The 19612-nt window shown below is 47.1% G+C and overlaps 1 protein-coding gene across 2 annotated transcripts; it reads right to left on the bottom strand.

The window, feature by feature from the left end:
• Positions 1–976: 976 nt before the first annotated feature.
• On the bottom strand, positions 977–8794 carry NANOG (Nanog homeobox). 2 transcript variants are annotated; one of them, XM_062195431.1, is made up of 4 exons: positions 8644–8794; positions 6641–6897; positions 1888–1974; positions 977–1423 (listed from the first exon to the last, which is right to left on the bottom strand). In XM_062195431.1, the coding sequence occupies exons 1-4, from the start codon at positions 8792–8794 to the stop codon at positions 977–979; spliced, it is 942 nt and encodes a 313-aa protein (XP_062051415.1). The 2 variants fall into 2 exon arrangements, with proteins under 2 accessions (XP_062051415.1, XP_062051416.1); XM_062195432.1 differs by having other exon boundaries at positions 977–1375.
• Positions 8795–19612: the final 10818 nt, after the last annotated feature.

The raw sequence follows: 19612 nt of genomic DNA, 5'->3' as shown, positions 1-19612 counted from the left end.
GCATGGGGTTCCTGGTCTGGGGAGTGAACCAGAGGGTGCAAGATGTCTCTCTCTTTCTGTATCTTCCATAAATTTACAATATGTGAAAAAGCCGAGTGACAGACAGCAGTAGAATCCTGTCCCACTTGACTGTGCTTGACTTTGGGGCCAGCACAGTGGATTAAGCTGCCTCTTCAGACTCCAGAATGCCATGTCGAAGTCCAGGTACTCCGCTTCCAAAGAAACTCCCTGCTAATGTACCTGGTAAAGCAGCAAAGATCCAAGTGCTTGGGCCCCAGGCATTTAAGTGGGACAGGAAGATGGAGTTCTGGGTTCTAGGCTTTGGCCTGGTCATTGAAGCCATTTGGGGAGGGCCCTTGGTAAATACTGCAGGCCTCCTGGGGCCCAGGGCTTCGCCTCCAGCGGGAGGTCAAGGGAATTTGAGACAACTGAAGTTCACATGATTCTTTTATTTGTTTGTTCCTAAAGCAGCCAAACTGTTAGTGATATTATCATGTTGTATCCAAATACAAAACATATTTCTACAAATACTAGAGTAATGAGCAGACTAACAAATTAGAGTTTGTCGAAAAATACAGAGGCAGAAACAGAGAAAATTAATGAAGCACACTCTAGCTGAACTTGGATGATTGAAGCTTTTAACGAAGTCTCCCAAACCCCAGAAAATAGTAATTCTTCATTATATATCTTTACTTCCTACTCGAGGTTAGAGTCTAGATCCCAAAGCTATCCGAACTAGAATTGTAGCTACTCATCCATACAGAGACATCCTGTCATCTGCAGCAACCAAGGTTATTGAACTGTCTTTGTTCAGACTCCCATCATGCCGCATCCCTGAGCTGACCTAAGAGACACAATGAGAACCAGGTTATTAAGGCAGATTCACACACAGCTGTAAAATAGCAACAACCCCAAAAGAAAAGGCAGTGACACAGGCAGCCCCTGCCCAGGCTGATGCAGGACAATACAGCTATCTTCACACATCTTCAGGCTGCATGTTCACAGAATAATTTAGGAGCAAATCTAGGGCTTGTGAGGCATTGAAATGCTTGGTGTTTTGCTGTGCTGTGTTCTGGCTTTCCCCAACAGTTTCCAAGATGCTCTCCAAGTCACTGACAGGACAATTCTGCTGGAGCTGCATACAGGACTGTAGCACTTCGTCTCCGCAGTTAAGGAAGGGACTGTTCCAGGCCTGATTGTTCCAGGCTTGGGAGTACCAGGACTGACTGTCCCAGGAATGGCTGCTCCAGGACTGGCTGTTCCAGGTTGAGTTGTTCCAAGCTGAGTTGTTCCAAGACGAGTTGCTCCAAGCTGGGTTGTTCCAAGTCTGGTTGTTCCACATGGGAAGGTTTCCAGGTGTGTTCACCAGGCACCCCTGGTGGTAAGCAGGGTAGAAGCCTGGGTATTCTGCAGGGGCTGAGCCCTTTGGAAAGAGAAGGGTGGATTAACAAAAAAGGCTTCAAGGACAGTTGGAACTGCCTGTGGTTGGAGTGCTGTGGTTTGAGGATAGACAAAACTAAAAGGACATGGAAAAGAGCAGAAAGCTCAAGTGTCTGGGGCTGGCGTTGCTGCCTGCAAGGGCACCATCCCATATCAGAGCACAGGTTCAAGTCTGGCTCAGGTTCAATGCCTTGCTTCCAGTCCAGGTCCCTGCTAATGTGCCTGGGAAAGCAGTGGAAGATGGCCCATGTACTTGTACTATAACACCTACATGGGAGACCCAAATGGAGTTCCCAGCTCCTGAATTTGGCCTGGCCCAGCCCCCAAGCTATTGTAACCACTTGGGGAGCGAACCAGTAGATGGAAGATCTCTCTGTTACTCTGCCTGTCAAATAAGTAAATAAATCTTTAAGAAAAAAAAAAAATCAAGCTAAAGTGTCCCATTACCTGAGTCACACTGTTGCAAATATTTGGCCAATTGTTTCTCTGCCACCTCTTACATTTCATTCTTTGGTTCTGGAACCAGGTTTTAACCTGTAGGGAGAAGTGAAAAACATCATAAAATACTAGTAATGCTGACATGCTTTCGGTCAAAGAATTCTGTTAACTTCTGTTCCTGACAGCTACTGCTGTGGAATGCTCAAGAACTAAATCTGAGGCCGGCGCCGTGGCTCACTAGGCTAATCCTCCGCCTGCGGCACCGGCACACCGGGTTCTAGTCCCGGTTGGGGCGCCAGATTCTGTCCCAGTTGCTCCTCTTCCAGTCCAGCTCTCTGCTGTGGCCTGGGAGTGCAGTGGAGGATGGCCCAGGTCCTTGGGCCCTGCACCCGCGTGGGAGACCAGGAGGAAGCACCTGGCTCCTGATTGGTACAGTGTGCCAGCCACAACGCACTGGCTGTAGCGGCCACTTGGGGGGTGAACCAACGGAAAGGAAGACCTTTCTCTCTGTCTCTCTCTCTCACTGTCTAACTCTGCCTGTCAAAAAAGAAAAAAAGAACTAAATCTGAATTTTAATGCATGCTTTCTCAATCTTTAACCAAGTGAGCTGGCTGCTTGTTTAATAATCTAGCTGGTAGGGTGGGCATTCGGTGCTAAGATGCTTGGGGCTGCTGCTTCCCATGTAAGGGTGCCTGGGTTTGAGTCCCGGCTCGCTCTCTATTCCAGCTTCCGGCTAGGGAGCACCCTGGGAGGCAGCAGGTGATGGATCAAGTACTTGAGTCCCTGACCCCCTGTGGGAGACTCAGAAGAATTTTGGGCTCCTAGCTTCAGTCTGGCCAACCCCCAACCAATGTGGGCACTTGGGGAGTGAATCAGATGTTGGAAGATCTGTCTCTCAAGTAAATAAAACAAATCTTAAAAGATTGCTCAAAAATAAATCTATCCAGTTGTAACTGCAAATCTACTAACCACGAAGTTTACAGTTAAATGTTAACTCATTTAACTTCTCGTAGGGCTTATCCCAAGCCATTGAAGGTAATCTGTTTGCAGTTTAACACCCACCCCCATACAAGAACAATTATATTTAGTGTGATAACAATGGTATCTCAATTCATTAACTGTGGAATATACCATTGGAACAACTATTTAGAAAATATCGAGTTATATGTTTCTAGATATGATAAACTAACATTTCCAGAAGATTTTTTTTTAAATTTTATTTATTTATTTATTTTATTTTTTGACAGGCAGAGTGGACAGTGAGAGAGAGAGACAGAGAGAAAGGTCTTCCTTTGCCGTTGGTTCACCCTCCGATGGCCGCCGCAGTTGGCGCGCTGCGGCCGGCGCACCATGCTGATCCGATGGCAGGAGCCAGGTGCTTCTCCTGGTCTCCCATGGAGTGCAGGGCCCAAGCACCTGGGCCATCCTCCACTGCACTCCCTGGCCACAGCAGAGAGCGGGCCTGGAAGAGGGGCAACCGGGACAGAATCCGGTGCCCCGACCGGGACTAGAACCCAGTGTGCCGGCGCCGCAAGGCGGAGGATTAGCCTAGAGAGCCACGGCGCCGGCCAAAGATTTATACTAGTTATTATTTATTTGAGAGATAGTTACAGACAGAAAGAGGGAGAGACAGAGAAAGGTCTTCCACCCTTTGGTTCACTCACCAAATGGCCACAACGGCCAGAGCTGGGCCAATCCTAAGCCAGGAAGCTGGAGCTTCTGGGTCTCTCACATAGGTGCAAGGCCCCAGGGACTTGAGCCATCATCCATTGCTATCTCAGGCCATTAGCAGGAAACTGGATTGGAACAGGAGTAGGTGGGATACTAACCGGCACCCATATGGGATGCCAGCACTGATGGTGACAGCTTTACTCGCCACAGCACTGGCCCCACCCCTATAAATTTTTTAGCTAGAAAATAGAGACCATAAGACCAGAGATAGAGGTGTTTGTATCTATTAAAAAAAAAATAATGAAGGGGCTGGTGCTGCATCTTGTATGGGCTTATGTCACGGCCTCTTCTAACTCTCTGCTTATGGCCTGGAAAAGCAGTGGAAGTGTTTGGCCCCTGCACCCACGTGAGAGACCCAGAAGAAGCTCCTGACTTTGGATCAGCTCAGCTCAGGCGGATGGGGCCATCTGGGGAGTGATCCAGCAGATGGAAGAAGACCTTTCTCAACGTCTCTCCCTCATTCTGTTTTTAACTCTGCCTCTCAAATAAATAAATAACCTTTTTAAAAAAACCACGGAATAGAGAATTTTTTTCTTTTCTTTTTTTGAAAATTCAGAGTTAGAAGGAAAGAGAAATCTTCTATTTGCTGATTAACTCCCCAAATGGCTACAATGACCGTGGCTGGGCCAGGCCAAAGCCAGGATCCAGGAGCTTCATCTGGATCTCCCACAAGAGTGTCAGGGGCCCAAGGACTTGGGCTATCCTCCACTGCTTCCCAAGGCACATTAGAATGGAGCTGGATCAGAAGTGGAGCAGCTGGGATTCGAACCTATATCCATATGGGATGCTGGTGCTGTAGGCAGCATCTTAACCTGCTGTGCCACAGCAGTGGCCCCAAGAGAATTTTCCAAATATGATACCAGACATAGAAAAGCAGCATAAAAAAATTATACTTTTTTGATGTAAGGATACCAAGCTTTTTTTTTTTTTAAAGATTTATTTATTTATTTGAAAGTCAGAGTTACACAGAGAGAGGAGAGGCAGAGAGAGAGAGAGAGGTCTTCCATCCGCTAGTTCACTCCCCAATTGGCTGCAACAGCCAGAGCTGCGCCGATCTGAAGCCAGGAGCCAGGAGCTCCTTCCTGCGGGTGCAGGGGCCCAAGGAGTTGGGACTTCTACTGCTTTCCCAGGCCATAGCAGAGAGCTGGATCAGAAGTGGAGCAGCCGGGACTAAAACTGGTGCCCATATGGGATACCGGCACTTCAGGCCAGGGCATTAACCCGCTGGGCCACAGTGCCGGCCCTGGGGTGGGGGGGCTTTTTAAATCTATTTCTAAGAACTGAATGTTTGTATGGGAAACAGAGATTAGGAGAGAATAAGGCAGGTGCTGGTGTTGTGGAGCCTTGGGTTAAGTTGCCGCTTGCTGCTTGCAACAGAGGCATCCCTTATCACAGAGCTGGGTCAGGTCCTTGATTTTCCACTTCTGATCCAGCTCCCTACTAATACACCTGGGAAAGCTGTGGATGACTGCCCAAGGACTTTAGGCCCCTGTTACTCACAAGGGAGGCCCAGAGAGAGTTCCAGGCTTCTGGAGTTGGTCATTATGACCATTTGGGAAGAACACAAGCTGATGGAAGATTTCTTTCTGTCTCTCCTCTCTCTCCCTGTCACTCTGCCTTACAAAAAATAAATATTTATTTTTAAAATTTAGGACAGGCATTGTGGCCAGCATCCCACAAGTGCAGATTTAAGTCTGGGCTCCAATCCAGCTCCCTGTTAATGTAATGTGTCTGGGAAAGCAGAAGAAGATGGCCCAACTGCTTGGAGCCCTTCACTCATGTGGGAAACCCAGATGAAGCTCCTGGTTCCTGGCCCCAGCCCAGCCTAGTATCAGCCATTGTGGTCTTTCAGGGAGTAACCAGCAGTAGATGGAGGATCTCTACCGCACCTCTCTCTGTAATTTTTTTTTAGACAGGCAGAGTGGACAGTGAGAGAGAGAGACAGAAAGGTTGGTTCACCCCCCCCCCCAAATGGCCGCCGCGGCTGGTGCGCTGCAGCTGGTGCACCACGCTGATCCGAAGCCAGGAGCCAGGTGCTTCTCCTGGTCTCCCATGCGGGTGCATGGGGTGCAGGGCCCAAGCACTTGGGCCATCCTCTACTGCACTCCCGGACCAGAGCAGAGAGCTGGCCTGGAAGAGGGGCAACCGGGACAGAATCCGGCGCCCTGACCGGGACTAGAACCCGGGGTGCCCGCACCGCAGGCGGAGGATTAGCCTATTGAGCTGCGGCGCCGGCCTGTAATTCTTTTTGAATAAATAAATCTTTATTTTAAAAAAAGTATAAGGCAACTGACAAAAGAAAATGCCTAATATATGAAAATGCTTGTCCTTAATAGTAAGCAAAAGCACACACATAAACAAAAGATGCACCTGTAACTTTAATGTGACCCAGTGCTTGTTAGGGGCTCTTTTAACCTGGAAGGTGGGTGGGACAACTTGGTAACATTTTTAGTTTTGATTTCTGCCAAGGCTCAGTAGCTGACTAAATTAATTCACACAATAGCATAATGGAGCTGGCGCTGTGGCATAGAGGGTAAAGCCACCACCTGCAGCACTAGCATCCCATATGGGCACCGATTCTAGACCCGGCTGCTCCACTTCCTATCCAGCTCTCTGCTATGGCCTGGGAAAGCAGTAGAAGATGGCCCAAGTCCTTTCCTTGGGCCCCTGCGCCCTCGTGGGAGACCCGGAAGAAGCTCCTGGCTCCTGACTTCCGATTGGCTCAGTTCCAGCCATTGTAGCCACTTGGGGAGTGAATTATTAGATGGAAGACCCCTCTCTCTCTTTTTGTCTCTAGTTCTCTCTGTAGCTCTCTCAATAAAATAAAATAAATCTTTAAAAAAATAGAATATGTAATGAAAAGGGGGTGGTAAAGAAGCAAGTCTTATAAGGGATTCCACATGCAAGTTAAAATGAAGTTATTTGTAGACGGGTGCACAGGATACACAGGTGCAAGCCGAGGTTACCCGGTTCTTCTGCAAACCAGCCTTGCTTTGTTTCTGATCGTAATGCAGCAACCAAATGGCCGTACCTGTTTGTAGCTAAGGTTCAGGAGGTTGGAGAGTTCTTGCATCTGCTGAAGACTCAGGTATTTCTGTCTCTGAAATCTGTCATTGAGCACACACAGCTGGGTCTGGGAGAATACGGTCCTGATCTTCTGTTTCTTCACCTTCTCTTCCTTCTTTGTGCTCTTCTCTACAGAGTCGGGAGTTTTCACTACTCTGGGACTGGTGGAAGAATCGGGGCTCTCCTGAATGGGCAAGTCCATGGAGGAAGGAAGAGGAGAGGCTGTTGGGGAAAAAAACAACCACAACAATTCTAAAACTTTTCTCCAAGTATTAAAATATTCTACTTAAAATGCATTGTTTTCAAAGTGCATTTATAAACCTCACACCCCTAGACCTACGTGGCCATTGTCTTTATTAACAAACCCTGAACACTTTGCCAATCTTTGTACAATAGCAATATCTGCATCTTACATAGAATCGCCTTTCTGTAAATAGTGATTCCTGTTTCAGACCTGCATAATTTTGCGATTACAAAGTCAGATTCTGGGTGCTATAAAGCCAGCAGCTCACTGTCCAATCCCAAATCCTAGAACCAGCAGGAATTGTGAATTGATTCACATTCCTTGCTTTGACTAACTCTGTAATCTCATCTCCAAAAATTATTCCCCCAATGGCTGACATGAGGTAGCTGATTAAAAGGGTGTAGCACAGGACCTGGCGTATGTTGACTTGGTAACTAAAAGGTAGGCTCATGGTGTCAAGACTTAGAAGCCACTGCAGCGTTCCCAGGGTTCAATTCCAACTCCGCTGTGTAGTCACGGAATAAACCGACCGGCTTTAAAAAGCAGAAATCCACCATCTCCTGCGTCTCCCACGTAGATGTGATAAAGGAAATCAAGTCCTCATCTAAGGACTAGACGTGGGAGGAGTCTTTAAAATCACCTGCCACTCAAATGTGCACTAGGCGCGCTAAGGACACGCCTCCTTGTGCGTTTCTCAAGTGCGTGCTCAGAAGCCAGGGCTTTACTTCTCAGCATTTGGAATTACAAATGCACAAACTTTACAGAGTTCACAAAAGCAGGGTAACGTTAATGTTGACAGCTCAAACAGGCCAGTCAATAATAATTGTGTTTCTTTGTTCCCTTTCCACAACATATTTTCTAGTGTAGTCATAAGGCAAATGCAGCTTTTAAACTTTTTTTTATGCTACAAATGTGGAAAACAGTAAAAATTGGCCAGTTTTTGAACCTTTAACTATTGATAAATTGATTTCCAAAGGGGTGGCATTGGCTTTCCAAGTATTCCAAGCGTCCCCCGCCCTGCAGCTCACGGGAGGACTAGCACTGGTTTTGAAGCCAAAACAGATTTCAGATCCAAATCCTATCAACCTTCTGCTTGACTGTCAGCCGATTAAACTTTCTGGAATAATCTTTACCGTAACATTGGGTCAACACTTCCCTGGGATGTAAAAGTGCCTATTAAAAGTTGGCTCACAAAGTTAAGCTGCCCAATAACACCCACGTACCCCGAGAGAAGAACCAAGTGCTACGGTGGTAGAAGGAACGCATTTACAGAAAACTATGTATTACTTAGGTAAATCTCACCTTGATTTGCCGTGACATTTTTGGCCACCTTGCACGGTATAATGGTGGTGGTTCTTCTGGCAAATTAGCAGCGATATTTATTTTAACTTAGGTCTTAAGACTTAAGAAATCAACTCATTTAATCATCACAATTCAATTTGTTTCCAAAATGCCTGCACACACAGGTTCTTCAACACACAGCACCATGGCCCAGCTGCCGGTTCCTTGTCCCTCACCTCAGTCCACAGCTCCTGAGACCTGGGACATTATTAAAAGGGCGCATGCCATCAAGTTATGATGGAAAAAAGGGCCTCTGGACATTTGTAGATTACACCCGCCTACAGAATGGGATATCGTTGTTCAAGGAGATGACTCATCATCTCCTTTCCTTCTCTTTCCCCCCTCAAGAACGGCTCGTTGTTAGGCATTGCATTTTTCCTTACCGGTGTCCGTAAGAGGCACCTGGGCAGATGGCAGTTGCAAGGTTGGATGTTTCCCTTCAGGTTCGGGCACCACGGGCATCATTGAAGAGTCCTGATCATCAAGTCCTTCTGAGGCTGGTAGACTTGCTGGACAAGCTGGATCCACACTCATGTTATTGAGAAGGGGGGTAAAAGCAATTCAAGGAGCTGACTGTGAACAAGACTGACTTTAAGAATTAAATAAGCAGGCGAAAGGTCTTGGAGAAAATGGAAGTTTTCCAGAGGTCAAATGATCAGAAAAGGCCAGAACAAAGTACAGGATCCCCCGTCAATAACACAAGGCAGCCAGTCCAACCTGGCAATAGCGTGAAGCTTCAGAGTCTCTAGATTTATATGGAAGGCTCTATCACACCCTGGACCCACCCCTCCAGGCAGCCTCACTCCCACAACCCCCCGGCCCCCCCCCCACCCTCGTGAGTCTTCTGTTAATCTCGTCTGCCAGTCTCACCTAGGCCATTGTGATGCAAAAGGACCGCCCCGACTGGGTGGGGAAGTAGAAAACCGGAGACAAAATAAACCTCGAGACTGCATCCTTGTAGGTCTACCACGTTGCCACGTTTAAACTCAGGAAGCACCCCTGACTTGGGAGAAATTTCAGCTACTTCCTCTTTCCTCCTCTGTTCACCCCAAGGTCATGGGGCTAAGACATCATTGATAAAAAGGCATCCATTTTCCACTCCACCTTAGTTTCTTCGAGCTCTGTAGTTTCCAGACAGAGAAGCCTTTCCAAAAGGACTGCTGGTTTTTAACAAAAGCCAGAGGGAAGGGCCTGCGACCGCTGACCTGAAATCCTCGGGGAACCCTGATGGTACCTTGTGCCTCTATCATTCCATAAATATGGGAGATTTTAAATTAGTGTTTGTGTAACATTACTGCATAGACTCTTGGTACAGCTACTTTAGTAAGTCCCAGTTCCTTTATCCATAAGTAGAGACACAAGTAACTTCTCTGAATTGCTGTAAGAATTTAAAAAGATAGAAATTCTGTCGGGATTCTGTGCCCCAAACCAACCACACCACCAAGTTTGAAGCTACTAATTTTTGTGTAACCTCATCCAGAGAACAATCAGATAGAGCACTTTCTTAGTTCGTGAGGGGCATTCCTGGTTGTAAAACAATGGAATTGATTGGCCTCTAAACCAGCCCAGCTGGAAGAGGGAAGTAGAGAGGAGCACCTCTCTGCAGGTGAAATTCTGAGAAGATGGGCCTGCGCGTCTGAGACTCATTCCCCATCCGGGGCTCATTGCCCGTCCAGATCGGTGCTTGGTCTCTGGTCTGTCCCTCTTCCCCAGGCAGTCAACCTCTTTTGGCTCTTTTCCCTCTGGTTCTTTCTTTAACGAACGCTTCCTTCTCGGGCCTGGCAGTGTTGTCATGGCCCTTAATTTCACCTCATCCCCACTCCACTGACCTGGGGACATGGGGAGTGGCGAGTGTGCCTTTAAGAGCTGGCTCCAGCATTTTCCTCCCCATTCCCTAGTCCAACATTCAAGAAACCCAAGATTTCTTCCTCTTTCCCAATATCTCACTGCTAACAGGAATCCCTGAACAAATCATAATTATGTATTTTGCGTCCTACCTTACATTCTGCTACCCAAGTGTCCACCTAACTAAACTCCCACACCAGCTGGCCTTTGTGTGCTACGCAAAGGAGCTGCCAACCTGTGAGAGGGGTGTATGTCTGGGTCCAAAGCAAAGAGCTCTTGAGGGCAAGAGTAAGAATAGGGAGTGAGGGGAGAGAGTGAGTGGAACTGAATCCGCCAGCTTCAAGGAGATAATCACTATCTGGTTAGAAATAGGATGAGATTCTTGAAAAGGGGGAGAAACTTGACTTCTGGCTTCAGCCAGCCGCCCGGTCAGTGGGGGCTGCCAAAGCCACCAAATAACCCAGTGCTCTCTAAACAGCAGGCCCCAGGAGTTTTGTCCTTTGCTGAAGGGGATCTCTGCATAAGTCTGGGATGGCTTCCCCCATCCCCCCCCCTAGAGAAAGGACCAAAGGGAAGGGGGCTGGTAGCTAGCAGGCAGACTGACTACATTCTTTGCCCAGGAAAGCAATTTGAATAAGGCTGAGAGTGTTTTGGAAGCTGCTGGAGACTTTGGGTTTGTTGGAACCGGCTGCAGGAGTGGAGGAAGGGTATGTGGAAATGAACTCTACTAGACATAGTAGAGTCGCTCAAACCAGACCAAAAATGACAATTTCTACGTTGTGTAATAAGGATGAAAGGGTGAAAAAAAGGAGTTGTGCATTGGATGCTAAGTGGACCCAAGCCAGGAGAGGGTGGGCTGGGGGAGGGGTAGTTAGGTTGCACAGAGAAGGAAAAATGTGGAAAGAATAGGCAAGGAAATACGAAACATTAACAGTTTGGGCAAAGGAACGTCAAGGCACCAGAGAAAATTACGGTTTCCTGAAGCAGCGTTACGTGCAATGGGCTAAGCTTTGCCCTGCCAAGCCAGTATCCTATATGGAGCCCCAGCTATTTCACTATCAGTCCGGCTCCCTGCTAAAGCACCTAGGAATTAGGAGGAGGATGGCCCAAGTGCTTGGACCCCTGCCACCACAGAAGGAGCTTCAGGATCTGGCCTCCGGCCTGGCCCAGCCCCAGCCTTTGTGCCCATTAGGGGAGGGAGCCAGCAGGTGGAAGATCTCTTTATACCTCTCCCTCCTTCTCTCTATAACTCTACCTTTCAAATACACAAAATAAGTCTTTAACAACAACAACAACAATTACGGCTTCCTTTACTGTGGCTTAACAAGGCTTGGTGGCAAAAGAGCAATAGGGGAGAGCAGTGGGCGCTCACACAGCTCCTAAGAGTTAGCTCTCCCTAACACCAGGCACTAGCCTATCCATTTGGGGAGTCACATTCGTTATCATCTAGCCGAGTGCCTGATACTTGTACAGGTGAACCTTGAACATCACAAGGGTAAAGGCCGCCTCCGTGCAATCAAAACTCTGCGTATAACTTTTGGCTTCCACAAAACTTAACTAGCCTGCTGTTGCCTGGAAGCTTTATCGACAACAGAAGCATATTCCATAGGTAGCATGCATCATTTACAGTGGAAAATGACAGCTATGATAGATCACCATCTAGTGTGCTATGTAATTTATTGCATAGAGGAACTGTTTCCATGGAGATGATGGGAGTCACAGGGAGTTTAAAGTGAATAATAGAGACACGTGGGCTCTGATGATAGCAACTGAGGTGACTGCAAAATGATTTCAGTAGTGCAGTGCGTACTGCAGTCCGTTCTATGCAGTTAGTTGGGATGTAGTACTGCAGCTTGATTTTTTTTGGATTCTCTTGACTGTGCCTGGTATCCTGTATTGTATATATTTTCTTATACATTTTGATGAATTTTAATTTTTGTATGATAAATTTGTATTATAGAGTATGGTAATAAAGCATAAAATAGACTGTCATCTACAGATAATTTATGTATTCATGACATAACTTCTTAATTTTTTGATATGTTTGCAAATTTTCAATATCACCTGCAGTTTTTTTTTGAATGGTCACAAATCTCAAAAAAAGAAAATCCACATTTAAATTTACCCACACAGTTCAAACCCATACTCTTCAAGGGTCACCCGCATATGTATACTTGTATAAAACCAAAATTTTTGACACCAAAAGTTTTACTCCATTTCCATGAATTTTTGAAATACCCTTGAAAATTAGATAATTGGAATCTTCATTAAAAAAATAAATAGAGGTATCAGAGAAGTCACTGGGAATTAGGGTCCAGGGTCCTGAGAACTAATGATACGATGGGTAGTAAAAGTACTAAGCTTTGAATTAAATCTCTCCTTATTAGGTCACGCCCCCCTGATACTGTTATTCCTACTCTCCTATTAGTCCCCAAAGCTTAGTTTTCAAACTTTATACTCATTCTGCTGATCCTCTCCTGCCTTAATGAAGGTAAGTACCATCACAGGCTTTTAATTCTCAGACGAATATCTCTGTCCCTGACTTATTTCCCAAACTCAAGTCTCCTTTATCCAATCACCACTGTAGTAGCATTTCTGTCCGGATTTCTGTAGGCAAAGGATGGAACAGAATTCAGATCTCTCACTTGGGTGGCAGGGACCCAGCCATCACCTGCTGCCTCCATGAGTGCACATTAGCTGGAAGGTGGAAATGGGTGTAAGGATCCTGAGTAGAACCCAGGCACTCTGAAATGGGGCAAAATTACCCAAGTCCCAAGTGGTATTTTTTTTTTTTTTTAGAAGATTTATTTATTTACTTCAAAGTCAGAGTTACACAGAGAGAGGAGAGGCAGAGGGAGAGGTCTTCCATCTACTGGTTCACTCTCCAATTGGCTGCAACAGCTGGAACTGCGCCGATCCGAAGCCAGGAGCTTTTTCAGGGTCTTCCCATGTGGATGCAAGGGCCCAAGTAGTTGGGCCATCTCCCACTGCTTTCCCAGGCCATAGCAGAGAGTTGGATCAGAAGCAGAGCAGCCGGGACTCAAACCAGTGGCCAATACGGGATGCCAGCACTGCAGGCAGCAGCTTTACCTGCTATGCCACAGCGCCGGCACCCCCAAGTGGTGTTTTAACTGCTTTGCTAAGCGCTTGGCCCTCGAATAAGTTTCTGATCATCACGTGGTAAATCAACAAACAGTCAGAATGGTTACTCTTTTAAAGGACATGCACTTCTTTCTTTTGCTATTGCCCTGTCCCAGGAGAGCTGACAGTTTGAGATGACCTGTGACTCCTGGGAAAGAGGAAATTCACATGTGGTGCATGTGCCAACCCGAGCTGCACTTGAGGGTTTAAATATCTCCAAGGCCACCACCATGTCCAAACACCTTTTATGATTTGGATTTTTGCAGTAGTTTCCCTGCTGTTCTCCTGTTTGTGCCTTCTTATAATCTAGTCCCATGTATTGACCAGAATGATTTCTGAAAATATGTCACCCAAGTCTTTTGCTCAAAATCTTTCTTTGGTTTTCTCATTCAGAGTAAAAGTCAACTTGTTGAATCACAGAAGCCCTCCCTTGGCCTTGTACTTTAGCTGTCTTCCCCCACCCGCCTGGAGCTGGCCTCCTGGCTGAGCCTGGAGCAAGCCAGGGAAGCTCCAGCCCCAGGGCTTCTGCCTTCTGTCTCTCTCTGTGGTCTGTTCTTTCCTCCAGAATTCTCACCTCCTCTCAGCCTTTAACATTGCCTTTTCGGTGGTGACTCCCACTCCGTACCCCTCTGCCCTCTGTGACAGCACTTCTCTCCATCTCACATAACACATTCCGCCTAATCATCTCCCTCCTGCCGTTAGCATATAAGCTCTGTGAAGGGAATTATTTGGTTTTTCCTGCTTAATGTCTTATCACCACTAGCCCATGTTCTGGGGTCATCATTGTGACCCAACAGCTAGTTAGATACACAGCTGGTAGCTTTCACCATGTTATTGAATGGGAGCCTTTGCTCCCAATCTGTTTTCAAAGTTCTTTGGGTGACTTTCTTTGCATGCTAATGTTTGATTCTAGTCTAAATCTACATACAATAGCTGAAATGTTTGCGGGTATCACATTTTGGTTTAAATATCATTAAATGTTAAGTTGATGGTTCCATGAGCCTTGAGCTAAGAATCTTTACAACAGTCAGTCCTTCCTCTGGGAGACAGGTTAGGTGACCTGAGCTGTGAAGAGGAGCCTTGCAAACTGCTGGTTCAGAGATTACAGGTGGAACTACAGGATAGGCTCTCACCCATTGGCCTGGTATGCCACGAGAGCACAGCACACTTATTTTCTCCCTAAGATGATCTTTATCAGGAAGAGTGTCAAGCTTATGTGTTGAACAATATGATCTTCCTTCACATGTGTATTATCCGCTTGTTTTTTAATCTTTTTGCAGTCTAGAGGTCTTTATTCTGTTTACAGCCATGCTGTGAATTCACAGGGAATGGATTCCAACAGCCCAGACTCCTTCCCATGCGTTCTGACAAAGTGGAATTCGCTGGGTAGAGCAGACTGGGGTTTGAGCTGGACCCAGGTACTTTTCTCTGGGGCTTCCTTCTTTTCCTGACCATTTTCCTTTACGGGTTTTGGGAAGCTATCTTGACTCTTAAGAGTGCTTAACATGCTCAATATGCACGCTGATTCTGCCCTTAACTAGCTGAAAACAGTGCTAACAGTCCACACTGTAGACTCTTCCAGTTCAGCCATGGTAACATTTATGGGGCATTCCTCTTTGAGCAGCACCCATTCCTTTTTTGTAGATACTCACATATATGGCCAAAGGAACAACTCCATGTTTTCTTTTCTTTTTAAGATTAATTTATTTATTTGAAAGTCAGAGTTACACAGAGAGAGAAGGAGGGACACAGAGAGAGAGAGGTCTTCCATCTGCTGGTTCACTCCCCAGATGGCTGCAATGGCTGGAGGTGTGCTGATCCGAAGCCAGGAGCCAGGAGCTTCCTCTGGATGTCCCATGCAGGTGCAGGGGCCTGAGGACTTGGGCAATCTTCCACTGCTTCCCAGGCCGTAACAGAGAGCTGGATCCGCTGGTTCACCCCTCAATGGCCGCTGCGGCTGCCGCTGCAGCTGGCACACCACACTGATCCGAAGCCAGGAGGCAGTTGCCTCTCCTGGTCTCCCATGCGGGTGCAGGGCCCAAGGACTTGGGTCATCCTCCACTGCCCTCCCGGGCCACAGCAGAGAGCTGGACTGGAAGAGGAGCATCCGGGGCAGAATCCAGTGCCCTGACTGGGACTAGAACCTGGGGTGCCGGCGCCGCAGGCGGAGGATTAGCCAAGTGAGCCACGGCGCCGGCCACAATTCCATGTTTTCTAAAAGGCCCAGAGGACATGGATCCATGCCTCTCCTCTCTCCTTTTATGTTTGTCATCTTGGCACATCACTGCACAGTGGTGGTTCTGACCAACTGGATAGGCAGTTCTGGCCCAAAAGGCAGTTTAAGTGGCCAGTATTTTTCTCTTACCATGAGAATAAATCCAATCAAGGATACTCACCCAACAGGCAAACATGAAACACCATTGAATCCTTTTTCTATTATCCCATCCTTTATTTAGTTATTCAATAACCATGAAAAGGTACGTCAAAGACTTTGTGGCAAAATAGAAAAAAGGTAAGTTTAGCCGGCGCCGCGGCTCAATGGGCTAATCCTCCACCTTGCGGCACCGGCACACCGGGTTCTAGTCCCGGTCGGGGCACCGATCCTGTCCCGGTTGCCCCTCTTCCAGGCCAGCTCTCTGCTGTGGCCCGGGAGTGCAGTGGAGGATGGCCCAAGTGCTTGGGCCCTGCACCCCATGGGAGACCAGGAGAAGCACCTGGCTCCTGGCTTCGGATCAGCGCGGTGTGTCGGCTGCAGCGCGCCTACCGCGGCGGCCATTGGAGGGTGAATCAACGGCAAAAAGGAAGACCTGTCTCTCTGTCTCTCTCTACTGTCCACTCTGCCTGTCAAAAAAAAAAATAATAAATAATAAATAAACAAAAAGAAAAAAGGTAAGTTTAGTTTTGGTGCAAAATTTTTTTGAGGGGCCAGCACTGTGGCGTAGTAGGTAAGGCTGCCGCCTGCAGTGCCGGCATCCCATATGGGCTCCAGTTCGAGTCCCGGCTGCTTCACTTCTGATCCAGTTGTTTGCTGTGACCTGGAAAAGCAGTAGAAGATGGCCCAAGTCCTTGGGCCCCTGCATCTGCGTCAGAGACCCAGAGGAACCTGCTGGCTCCCGGCTTTGGATCAGTGCAGCTCCGGCTGTTGTGGCCAATTGGGGAGTGAACCAGTGGATGGAAGACCTCTCTCTCTCTCTGCCTCTTCTCTTTCTGTATAACTCTGACTTTCAAATAAATAAATAAATCTTAATTTTTTTTGAAATTCATGCAGTTCTTTCATAATGCACATTTTCAATGAACTTTTGGAAGACTTCACATCTTGAGAACTTGATTTCCTAGAGCTGCTCCAGTCTGCCCCTTGAATGTTCAACCTTGTTCTCTTTACCCTAGCTCAGGAATCATCTCTCTTTTTAAAAATGTGTATTTATTAATTTATTTGAAAGGCAGTGACAGAACGAGAGGAAGAGGGAAAGAGAGAGAAAACCATCTGCTGGTTTACTCCCCAAATGGTTACAACAGTCAGGTCTGGGCAATCCAAAACCAGGAGCCAGGAACTCCCTCCCTGGTCTCCCACATGGGTGGCAGGGGCCCAGGTACTTAGGCCATCTGTTGCTTTCCCAGGTGAGTAAGCAGAAACTGGCTTAGAAATGGAGCAAGGGCTGGTGGTGTGCCATAAAGAGATAAGCTATTGCCTGTAGGCATCCCAAATGGATGCCTGTGTGAGTCCCAGCTGCTCCACTTCTGATCCAGCTCCCTGCTAATGTGCCTGGGAAAGCAGGAAGATGGCCCAGTCCTTGGGCCCTTGCACTCACATGGGAGACCTGGATGAAGCTCCTGGTTCCTGGCTTCAGCTTGGCCCAACCCCAGTGTTTGTGGCCACCTGGGGGAGTGAACCAGCAGACAGAAGTGCTCTCTCCATGATCTGCTGTCTGCCTGTCTCTCAAGTCAATTCCAAGCCTTGACAGATTGTTTGACCCAAGCCATCCCTTCTGTCCTGAATGCCTTTCTCTTTTACCCCGTGGTTTGTTTCTCTTTATGGATCAAGGCACAGATGAGGAGTTCTCCCAGGGACTTAGGTGTCCTTCTATGCTGTGTTAGCACCCAGTGCCTAACCATTCCTACAGTGCTTGCCACTTTACACTTTAGTGTGAGTGTGTGTATTCCTGGGTAAAACAACCCTTTGAAGACCTCCTATTACTATAACCTAATGCAATACTATTCAGAGGACAGTCCCACTTCCCAGCATTACATGGCATTAGCATCGCCTGGGAGCTTGATAGAAATGCAAATTTTTGGGCTGGGTTTATTCCAGACCTACTGAATCAGAATCTCTGGCTTTGGGGCTCAGAAATTTGTCTTAAGGATCTCTGATTTTCATACATACTAAAATTTAAGAGTCTCTACTCAAGAAAACAGTGCACAACCGTAGAAAAATTTTCAGCATATATTTACTGAATTAATGAATCAACTCCAGTAGCTAGAACACTGTCTTTCATAAAATTGAAGAATTATAAGAAGTCACAATTGAACAGAATAAAAAAAAATTTAAAAACCTGGGTTTCAGACTTGTGGTTCAGTTTTTGATCTGTCAGAACTTACTCTAATAAAAGGCTTTTACTAGTCAGTGATTGACTTATTAAGTGTACTAAACTCTAAGGTCTCCTTGTGGGGTGTTGAGAAGGGAAAACCATCAAACAGGATGGTCAAAAATAGTCCTGTCCCAAGCGCAGTGCTGTTCCCAGGTTACTTACTGTTCCTCCCTCCCACCCTACCCTCAGGGGATCTCTGACCCGGTGAAAAGGGGATTTTTCAGTCAGTTCTAGCCCCCAGGGAAGGGAGGAACACAAAGCAATGCCTGCCTCCTGCAGCCGAGCAAATGTAAAGTTGCCTGGAACAGGGTGGTATCATTGGCCCAGAGAATAGTCCTCTTCACTTCTCTGCTGGTGTTAGAGGAGGAGGATCAGAGGTTTGGCCTTCTAATAAGGAGCTGAGTGAGGAGAAGAGATGCTGGTGGTGGTGTTGGGGAGAGTAAGGGAGAGAGTGTAGCACCTGTTATAATTCTTGTCTTGACCTATTCCGCTAATAAAGTTGTTGACCCTAACAAGACTGCATCTAACTTCTCCCATCAATAAACCCTTTCCCTTTAAAAAAAAAAAAAAAAGTGCATCTAAATAGTATACCTACAGTAGTTCAGGACAGCTGAGCACTGCAGTAAGTTTGGGAAGTTCTGAGACAGGAATTGGAGGTCCCTTGCCCCCAGAAGTAAATGAAAAAAGTTCAACAATGTGGAAGAGCAACCCACCAAGGAACTTAGCTTGTAACGTCAGCTCAACATAGAGGCACTGGGAAAAAACAAGAAGAGAAAATACAAACAAACAAAGTTCCAGATAGAGGGAACTAGGGCTCGTGGTGTTGTGGTGCAGTGGGCTAAGCCACCACCTGCAGGGCTGGCATCCCATATGGGGACTGGTTTGCGTCCCTGCTGCTCCACTTCTGATCTGGCTTCCTGCTAATGCACCTGGGAAAAGCAGTGGAGGATGGCCTAAGTGCTTGGGCCCCTGCTACCCAAGGAACACCCAGAAGCAGCTCCTGGCTCCTGGCTTTGGCCTGGCCCACTCCCAGCATTTTTGGCCATTTGAGGAGTAAACCAGTGGTTGAAAGATCTCTCTCTGCCTCTGCCTCTCTGTAACCGACTTTCAAATGAATAAATAAATATTTCAAATTTTTAAATTTCTTATTCTTTTTTTAAAATTTGACATGGCAGGGGCTGGCGCTGTGGCACAGTAGATAAAGCCGCCTCCTGCAGTGTCAGCATCCCATATAGCTGCCGTTTCAAGTCCCAGCTGCTCCACTTCCGATCCAGCTCTCTGCTGTAGCCTGGGATAGCAGTAGAAGATGGTCCAAGTCCTTGGGCCCCTGCACCCTTGTGGGAGACACAGAAGAAGCTCCTGGCTCTGGCTTTGGATCAGTGCAGCTCCAGCCATTGCGACCAATTGGAGAGTGAACTAGTGGATGGAAGACCTCTCTCTCCCTCTGCTTCTCCTTCTCTCTTCGACATGGCAAAACATTTTTTTAATCTGCAGATTTTTTTTTTTTTTTTTTTTGGAAGGCAGGGTTACAGAGAGGCAGAGGCCGAGAGAGAGAGAGAGAGAGAAGAGAAAATCTTTCATCCGCTGGTTCACTCCCCAAATGGCTGCAAGGCCATAGCTAAGCCGATCTGAAGCCAGAAGCCAGGAGCTTCTTCCAGTCGCGCATGTGGGTGCAGGGGCCCAAGCACTTGGGCCATCTGCCACTGCTTTCCCAGGCCACAGCAGAGAGCTGAATTGGAAGTGGAGCAGCCTGGGCTTGAATTGGCACCCATATAGGATG

Source organism: Lepus europaeus, chromosome 6 (genome assembly GCF_033115175.1).
Source record: "Lepus europaeus isolate LE1 chromosome 6, mLepTim1.pri, whole genome shotgun sequence".
Taxonomy (NCBI): Eukaryota; Metazoa; Chordata; class Mammalia; order Lagomorpha; family Leporidae; genus Lepus; species Lepus europaeus.
This window is presented reverse-complemented; position numbering and strand designations above follow the sequence as displayed.

Bases quoted from the DNA above. Each gene is read 5' to 3' on its own strand.
- NANOG (XM_062195431.1), bottom strand. From the start codon at position 8,794: ATGAGTGTGGATCCAGCTTGTCCAGCAAGTCTACCAGCCTCAGAAGGA. The intron at 6,898-8,643 runs GTAAGGAAAAAT...TTTCCCCAACAG, and splicing joins GGTGCCTCTTACGGACACCG to CCTCTCCTCTTCCTTCCTCC. The intron at 1,424-1,887 runs GTAATGGGACAC...CTCTTTCCAAAG, and splicing joins TTTGCAACAGTGTGACTCAG to GGCTCAGCCCCTGCAGAATA.